At 36.2% G+C, this 9597-nt stretch overlaps 1 protein-coding gene across 1 annotated transcript in view; it reads left to right on the top strand.

Moving 5' to 3' along the window:
- The window catches only part of LOC137645419 (cysteine-rich motor neuron 1 protein-like), a 302487-nt gene that overhangs the window by 249695 nt on the left and 43195 nt on the right, over nt 1-9597 (top strand). Inside the window, exons 4-5 of the mRNA XM_068378225.1 lie at nt 5911-6090; nt 6827-6960. Coding sequence (XP_068234326.1) covers nt 5911-6090; nt 6827-6960 — 314 coding nt within the window. The remainder of the gene's footprint in view (nt 1-5910; nt 6091-6826; nt 6961-9597) is intronic.

Here is a 9597-nt window from a genome sequence, read left to right as displayed (position 1 = left end):
AGGATATTTTATCCAAAAAAGATACGTTAAACATTTAAATTGTAAATGAGACCCAAACCAGTAATCTCTTGCATAAGTAATACGACCACGTGATTTGCTGAGAGATAAATAACATTATATAACTTCTGAAACTTTGTCATTATTAAGTCTCCCATTATAATGGTTATTTTATGTCAATGCTAGAACATGTAAAAATATGAAGTAATAAGAATGTCATATCACAGTAGGTATGGCACCCACAATTTTAGCTTAGCTTTTAACCCCCATTAATAGATAATTCAACGATAGTTTTGTGTAAATGATTAGTGAGCATAAATGTTTGCTCTTTTAAAACCTTAATATGCGACCCATTAAAAATTACAAACTTTCATATGTAATTGGCACTTTGATTTAGTCAATCATTATCATCGTTAATGCTTCACGCCAGCTTTTGTTTGTGTGGGGTTGGGTGTGCTCGGAGCTCTCTCTCTCTCTCTCTCTCTCTCTCTCTCTCTCTCTCTCTCTCTCTCTCTCTCTCTCTCTCACATTTCTGCCGGAACTCTTATCAGAGATAAGTTTTCATCTCTCCCCCTTTTCTCTGATTTGTTGGTCTTCTTTCTGTTATATCTATGTATCAGTTGATCAACACAAGTCCAAACCATCTCATGTCATGTGTTTACATGCCACGGTAGAGAGTAACTTCATTAAGAGGTTGCATCTAAACATATTAATCTCTTTCAACCCCCGACCCCCACCCTCAACTATACCTTCACTCGTTCCCCACCCTCAACACGCATATTTACCTTCCCAGCTTTTCCGTTTCAGCTCTACTATTGGCAAGAAATGGACTAGCCCTCACCTTTCAATTGTTAGAGAGCATTTACCTTTCCCACTTCCTCATTCGTCAAATAATCTTCTTGACTCATTCTTGGTTAGAATCGTAGCGTTCTACAACCATACCACTTTAAAATCTCCTCACATTCTTCTTGACTCAATTTTCTACATCACGGAGAAGTGCTGTCCCTATGCGAGTTTCATAAGTTTTTGTCGTCAGCTAATTGAGTATTTTTAAATATTAGAGGTAGCCTACAGCGCTGCTTGATTTGTTTCTTACCATTGATTTTACGGAATATATTTTAGAAAATCAAGAGTTATGCCATGATTTATATTTCATCGTAGTTACTGATGAAATTGAGCTCCCAAATAAGATTAACTGCTATACTGTAATGTCTTGTTCCCTACAAAGAGGCAAACAATTCCATTGACAATAGTAACCGATTGGGAAAACGTAATGGTCCTATTGCGACGACATTCACGAATCACGATTATGATGATAATACGACTTAGGAGTGTATTGAATTGTGTCTACGGAAAGTCCTCTTGAGGGGGAAGCGCGCCTCTCATAATTACGTGGTCTGAAAGGAACCATTCTCCCTTTTGAGACATTCTAATTAGAAAAGACCTCCCCCCCACTAAGAAATGTGTTTTTATGTACGAATGTGGGTTTTTATAAATCCTTGACAAAATATTTTAATTGTCTTGAATTGCAAAGCATTGTGATAGAGTAAATTGTTTGTTTCACAAAGAAAGAAAAATTAAGTTTTGCTCCGGAAAGGGAAGACATTTTTGCTGGCAACGAAACAGTGGACCTCATTGTACGTGTAGGGCATCATTAAGAGTTTAATTATGGCTTCTTGTTGCCTTATGAAGAGCGCTAAGAGTACTTCCTGCCACTATTCAGACTATCCCTTTAACAAGGCGCGGGTGTTGGATTTTATTTATTAATAATCGGAATAACTGTGGGTTATTGTTATTACTATTAATAGGTAAGCTACAACCCTAGTTGGAAAAGCAGGATGCTTTAAACCCAAGAGCTCCAACAGGGAAAAATAGCCCAGTAAGGAAAGGAAACCAATAAACTACAAGAGAAGTAATGAACAATTAAAATAAATTATTTTTATAACAGTAATAACATTAAAATAAATCTCTTATAAAAAAAAAACAGGAGGAAGAGAAACAATATAGAATATTGTTCCCGATATGTCTATCGAGTATCAAGGAGCACAGGGGGCACCAGGAAAAAAAAATAGAAAAGTCATGTTAATATTTAGGTTTAAACATGAAATTTGAAACATTTCTTGATTGGCGTGAGGATGAATGCTGCGTATCACCAGACAGTATCTAGTGGTTTGTGTATTTTAGCTGAAACTAAATCCATTATTTACTTTACCTGCGGTCCGTAACAAAGAACATTCCACCTGTTTCAGTTTACTCTTATGATCCAAAAATTACAGTTACGCAAACTTCTAATCACCGGTTTTATTTTCATAACTTGAAGAAAATGTATATTTATATAAGAACGTCCCAAGAGATAAGAGTAGAAGTGCAGCTATTCAAAATTTCCCTTTGTTGGTGGTCATATCGTGCATGCGTGGTACCCTTCTCAATCAAGAGGTCGTGATCCCTGGTAATTGTCCGAACGCAATTACTTTGATTGATATCTCTGTTTCAATGGCAAGTAATGAGGTAATGACAAGGTTGGCGATAAATGATAGGGTGTTTTCTTTGGCCAAATGGGATTCCATGAGTTTGATTGTTGGGTTCATTCCCTGAGAAATTTCGCTACGTTGGTGGGATTTCCTGCACACACACACAGAGAGAGAGAGAGAGAGAGAGAGAGAGAGAGAGAGAGAGAGAGAGAGAGTGAGTGAGTGAGTGAGTGAGTGTGTGTGTGTGTGTGTGTGTGTGTGTTCATGAAATGTGTTGCTATGTTTTCATTCCTCAAGAATGAATGAAGCAAACTCTCGTGACGATTAGCAAGGCGATTCTTATGAGTGAAAGCATTTAAATTTTATCGTAAGAAAAATCTGAAAATTATCTTGTCTACCTTATATGACGTAATGATAAAACTTTATTTATTGTAATGTCGATATACTGTAGGTCTAAAGCGGACATATTTAATGCGCACTTATACCTCACCAATCCCTTGACCCATATAAGTATTATTACCCACATATACTACGGTCATAGCCTCTTACCTTATACTAGGCCTTTTCTTTGCGATGCTCTTTTTCTAGTTCCAGTTTAAGGAAACTGAAATTTGTCTGACACCTTATCATAATGATTAAGAAACTAGATAGCGTAAGATCCTGATGATTATTATGCAACCATTGTGTCTGGAATTCTTTAAACATTTACATTGCACTCAAAATTTATAGTTTCTATCCGATATTTAGAATAAGAAAACTTTTTCAACGTTAAGTCGAATACCCTCAACCTAAAATCACATGCCATACTTCAACATCTTTAGTCCATAAACTTAGCAATTTGCATTACACAAAAGACACTTTCCCTTTTGCGCTCATCGTGTATTGATATCGTTTGATTAACCAAATAATTTTCACAGTTATTTCTAGATACATTTTTATTAATGAATGTATTTCTTTTCTGTCGTGGAAACAAGTTACGGGTGATTTATCCAATAGAGAGAGGGTCTCTATTATCCAAGGAAATGACGCTGCTATATCCCCTTGCAATAGTGACCTTTACAAAGCCTACGACCCAACACAATACAGTGGCCTTTAACTTGGGTTAACGTTTATCCTTAATTTTAAAACGTTAATGTTCCCCTCTGGCGTTTGTTCTGAGAGTTTGGCAATTGTTGCATGGTATGCAACGCGGTTTTCCATTTTAGGAACTTTTCTCTTATTCGTATTTTCAGACAGTTTCGTCTCGTTATGTTGTGAGTTTTAGTTTGTATCGTTCATGTATCCGGAAATCAACAAGAATTTCTTTTGTGTGTGTGTGTGTGTGTACAGTGTGTATATATATATATATATATATATATATATATATATATATATATATATATATATATATATATATATATATATATATATATATATATATACTTTATCTTATAGGGATGACCTCTCAGGTTGTTACTCTTAATTATTTTAGGATTATGTTGCTAGTTCCTAGCCCCATGCCTTTTCCAACCAGACCGCGACTTACCATAATCCGCTACTTATTTCACTGCTTCAATTAACTATTCTTATATTGGTGGGCGAGGTTGATGATCACGTGTCACGCTGTGTACCTGATTTTATTTGTTATTAAATTTTTTGTATGAATCTTAGTGTTTCTCGGGCCTAAAGTTTTCTTAACTTCTTACACATTATACTTTTAATTTGCTTCCATTGACTTTCGTATTATTCGGCAATTTTATTAGAACTCGCAACTTGTAGTTCAGTACGGTATCCGTTAGGAACTAGATCCTCTTATTTGGAAATAAGTTGAAGATGGGAAAGAACGTATCGCTCCGAGCTCTTAATTTGCAGTCAGTTTATTGTATCCTAGTCTTTCCGGTGTTTAGTCAAGAATTTGCGTGCTCGTTGATAGGACTGGTTAGGAGCAATGATTAACTATCAGGACTTTTGCTGTTGATGGTTTTCTAGCAATAAAAAAGGAATTATGCATCGCAGTAAAAAATATCTGGTTTGTAAAGCTGTGAGAGAGAATTGCTTTGTTTGCTGTACTTAATTTTGAACGTTGTACCGCGTGACCAACATAGAGTTGGTTTATCAAGAGAGTAACTAAAGAGGAATTGATAAAAATATTCTTATAATTTTCATGGTATTCCAACCTCTAAATCATGGACATGGAAAGAGGACCTTTACTAGTCTGATGTTCGACTTTAATCAAACCATATCACGCGACAGTAGCATAATAAGTACTGTTAGGTACAATAGATCAGGTAATATGATATTTACTGTAGGTATTCATCAATATAAGACAATCTCTCTCTCTCTCTCTCTCTCTCTCTCTCTCTCTCTCTCTCTCTCTCTCTCTCTCTCTCTCTCTCTCTCTCTCTCTCTTCCTGTTCTTTAGATGTCTTAATATTTAAAAATAAAGTAACAATAAAAGAGGGCCTACCGGTTTAATTTGTGGATGGATATTTTTTAAATGAATGAAAATGAGTACATTCGCTCAATCATGTATGGCATCCTATCTATCACGGTGACAATTTGCACAGCAAAATATTAAGAAATAACAGAGTTATGACATTTAAAAACCCGAATACTCTGTTTTATTAAAATAATGTGGGCCTTATGCACCTTAGATTTGACCCTGACCTTATTTTTGGACGAATATTTTTTACGTTAACGAAAATGAGCAAATTCAACCAAATTTATCTATAGCATCTTATCTATCATTAGAACTTAATTTTTATCTCCGACATTTCATGCAATGAGTGCGGTTAGCCCTGGAAGTGAAAAAAAAGAAAAAAAAAAACTTTTTACATTTTTTATTCAAAGGCTTATAACTATCTTATTCAAAACCAAATTTCAAAGACAAATAAATAATTAAAAAAAAAAAACTGCTATTTATTTCTGGAAATAGATTTTTTCATAAATGGGAAATAAAGCGATGGAGTTGTTTAAACTTTATTTTTGAGAGAAAAAAATATTGATATTTTTGTCTTCCCTATTGTTGAGAAAAATAGTTTCAAGAAATAATTTTCCTTGTTATATACTTTGGAAATTAGTAAGTTTTATTGCAATACCTTTAGAAATGAATTACTAGAATCATTTTGATTTTTTTTTAATTTTTTTAGGATTTTCTTCAATTAAATTGAAACTAATCAACCAATCACCCTGGAATTCCTTCAGAATGTTCACCTTATATACTGTATAAAAGTTATCAAATTCTAATTGGAAATTCATATATGGCGGTTGCCCTCCTTAATTATTAAATGTGAAACTTTATGAAAATGTCTGATGCCTAAGTAAGATGCTTAGGCATCTGTAAGCTCGACAAATAGAGACATTGATGTATGAGATGTATTATATATGATAATACATATTGCATGATGCGAGTAGGTACTCCTCATGGTGACGTTACCCTGATCATTTATTCGTGTCATTGCAGCAGGTCTTACAGAGGGCTTTATGACCCCGCCCTCAGCGCTGGGTCCTAGTGAAAAGATAGCAGCTGATCAGCCTCCAGCAGGCCTTCCCCTGGATGACGAAGATCACCCCGAGGAAGGCTCTGGCGCCCAACCTTGGTATAAGGTAATCGAACAAGCTCTCGAACCCGACCCCGACCTCGGTAAGTACAATTCATTTTTAGATTTTTTCCCTATGGGATTAATCATATTTATTTATATACCGCTCGTTTACAATACAAGAAATGCTCATTTGTCCAGTCAAAAAGCTAGTTTTACTATCATTATCATTATAAGCTAAACTGCAACCATAATTGAAAAAACAGCATGCTACAAGCCTAAGGCCCCAATAGGGAAAGCAGCTTAGTGTGGAATGGAAACTGATTGATTACGAATAAATTTGAAAAAAAAAAAAAAAAAAAAAAAAACTATTAACTAAAGTCTACTGCACTTGGTACTTTGAACTACTACTACTGCCACTATTTAATTTCCACAATGACGCATTTCATTATTAAAACTCTACATGCAGCAGTCTACTGTAGTGCGTTTATTGTTATTGCAATAGTGTTTAGCAATGAAGCAATAAAAGAGTTTGAGGATCATTGAGACCCTTCAAACCAGGGACTTTAAATGACCAAGGATTATTTTCGTCATTGCAGTAAACCAGCAAATACTATTATGTATAGTCAATACTCTTCATTGGTAGGTTTTACTAACCATTTATTAGCATCAGAAATGTCTGGAAATTTTAGACGTTCTGCAATAAGTCTCTCAATGAAGCGCACGTGCAAGTCCATCTAGTTAACAAGTAATTATCACAAGACACTCGTTCTCAGATATTATTAACACAAGTCTTTAGTTTGGATTTGTTTAGTTTATGTCCATGTTGTCCCCCAACAGCTTCAGCAACATCTCGACGTGAGAAGACCGACGAGGAAGACAAGAATCCCCGAGACAACGAGACTCACGAACACCTTTCCCCTCCCGACCTGTGTGGAAGACCTTGTAGGAAAAACTGCCCTGAGGGATACAAGGTGAGTTGTCATTTCGTATAGAACGGAAGAGGTTATATTGTACGATCACGTTCATGAGTGATGACACTGTGCACTTTGATTATTGTTGTCTAGTAAAACTAATTATTTATTTTTTTAACTTTTTGAATTATAAGAGCAAATTAGTACACTTTACTTTACTTTGATGGCTGCTTTTCCGGTCCCATACAGCAGGAGAACCCTTCTCTCTACAGGACCTCCGCTGTCATTTTACTTTGTTCGTTCAGAGTATTTATCGTTTCAGGTCACGCACTATTCATTTGCTGTTTATATATTCAAAGCTTGTTACACTAATTCTTTTCAACGTTTTGAGATTTGAGTAACTTTTATGAATAAAGAGTCAGACAGCCCCACCTGACCTACCTTCTCTCGGTATGTGAAAGAAGGCATGTGTGGGGGGCGTCATTTCAATGATATATTTGCCTTGTCCCAGTTATTTAACCATGTTTCAGATAATGCTAGCATAGCATATCCAAATATTTCTCGTTTATCAATTCTCGAATTTGAAGTCTTATTACCTACAGATTGTATATTTGACATTCCTAGTAACCATGATCAGTATTTTCCGCTTGTCTTTTCAATTCCAAGTCCTAAGCTTTGCAGTCTAGAATTTACTGTGTGGTCACTTGGTTTGTTTAACTTTGTGCAGTTTATAACTTTGACACTTGCGAATTACACTGCCTGGTGGAATGTCTCCCTGAACATTTCCCGCAGACTTTATCTTCATTCTTAGACTTGCAATCTTTTTCAAAATGTCCATACCTTTGACAGTGGTAGCAGATCATCACTTGGTACCTATCACGTATGTTATAGATACCCCATGTAACGAAACTTTGTCCCCATTATCATGAATATCCCTCCGAACTAAAGGATTACATTTCAGCACATAGTAGGTGGTAAAGCGTTTTTCTTCAGGACTACACTTATTTTCTATATTTTGGATTTGGTCCAGGCAGCGATTTCTTTGAATCAAAGCATTTACTACATCATCATTATCATTATATACATTGCATATCATTATTTTTGGTTTTAGTTTACCGATTTTTCTCATTCAGTGTCAGCAACCAATGTCTGAATTTTGTTTGCCGCCTCTTCTCTGATCATATTGTTTGCAAAGTTTACAACAACATTTCCATTCGTAGTTGACCTCGTGTTAAGTATAGGAATGTCTTTAAGTGGTTGATCAACCTCTCATTTTTTTTTAGTAATTTTAGTTGTTGTATTAGTTGATTTAATTATCAACTGATTTTTCCCTAACTTTGTCAGAAAATGTCTGTTTCTCCGGTTTTGGGTCTATCAATGTTTGAAATGTTGCCTTAATTGATTCCATATTCATGGAAAGAATGTCAGCTTTCTCAGTGAGGTCGGTAGTCTGGGTGGAATTTGCTGCTTCTGCGCTAAGGTCTGCAAGTTTGTTTTCCAAGCCATCTATTTTTGCATCTTGTTCATTCAGGGCCAGATATCTTATGTTCACATCTTCCTTTAATTTTGATATTATTAAATTGTTTTGTGTATCTTCACGTACACTGTGGGCATAACCAATCTAGGTTATTCCATTCATTATCAGTGATGGCTCTCACTATATGCACACATTTCTTATGGTAGAGTCTATGTTGCGTTTATGGATCTAGAGAAAGTGTATGATAGAGTTGATAGGGAAGCAATGTGGAATGTGATGAGGTTTTACGGAGTTGGTGGAAGGTTGTTGCAAGCAGTGAAAAGTTTCTACAAAAGTAGTAAATCATGTGTTAGAATAGGAAATGAAGTGAGTGATTGGTTTCCGATGAGAGTGGGACTGAGACAGGGATGTGTGATGTCGCCGTGGTTGTTTAACTTGTATGTTGATGGAGTGGTGAGAGAAGTGAATGCTCTAGTGCTTGGACGAGGATTAAAACTGGTAGACGAGAATGACCATGAATGGGAGGTAAATCAGTTGTTGTTTGCGGATGATACTGTACTGGTTGCAGACACAGAAGAGAAGCTTGACTGACTAGTGACAGAATTTGGAAGGGTGTGTGAGAAGGAAGTTGAGAGTTAATGTGGGTAAGAATAAGGTTATGAGATGTACGAGAAGGGAAGGTGGTGCAAGGTTGAATGTCATGTTGAATGGAGAGTTACTTGAGGAGGTGGATCAGTTTAACTACTTGGGGTCTGTTGTTGCAGGAAATGGTGGAGTGGAAGCAGATGTATGTCAAGAGAGTGAATGAAGGATGCAAAGTGTTGGGGGCAGTTAAGGGAGTAGTAAAAAATAGAGGGTTGGGCATGAATGTAAAGAGTTCTGTATGAGAAAGTGATTGTACCAACTGTGATGTATGGATCGGAGTTGTGGGGAATGAAAGTGACAGTGAGAGCGAAATTGAATGTGTTTGAGATGAAGTGTCTAAGGAGTATGGCTGGTGTATCTTGAGTAGATAGGGTTAGGAACGTAGTAGTGAGGGTGAGAATGGGTGTAAGAAATGAGTTAGCAGCTAGAGTGGATATGAATATGTTGAGGTGGTTTGGCCATGTTGGGAGAATGGAAAATGGCTGTCTGCTAAAGAAGGGGATGAATGCAAGAGATGATGGGAGAAGTACAAGAGGAAGGCCAAGGTTTGGGTGGATGGATGGAGTGAAGAAAGC

Source organism: Palaemon carinicauda, chromosome 8, assembly GCF_036898095.1.
Source record: "Palaemon carinicauda isolate YSFRI2023 chromosome 8, ASM3689809v2, whole genome shotgun sequence".
Lineage (NCBI taxonomy): Eukaryota > Metazoa > Arthropoda > Malacostraca > Decapoda > Palaemonidae > Palaemon > Palaemon carinicauda.
The sequence above is the reverse complement of the archived record's forward strand: the minus strand, read 5'-3'. Positions and strand labels throughout refer to the sequence as shown.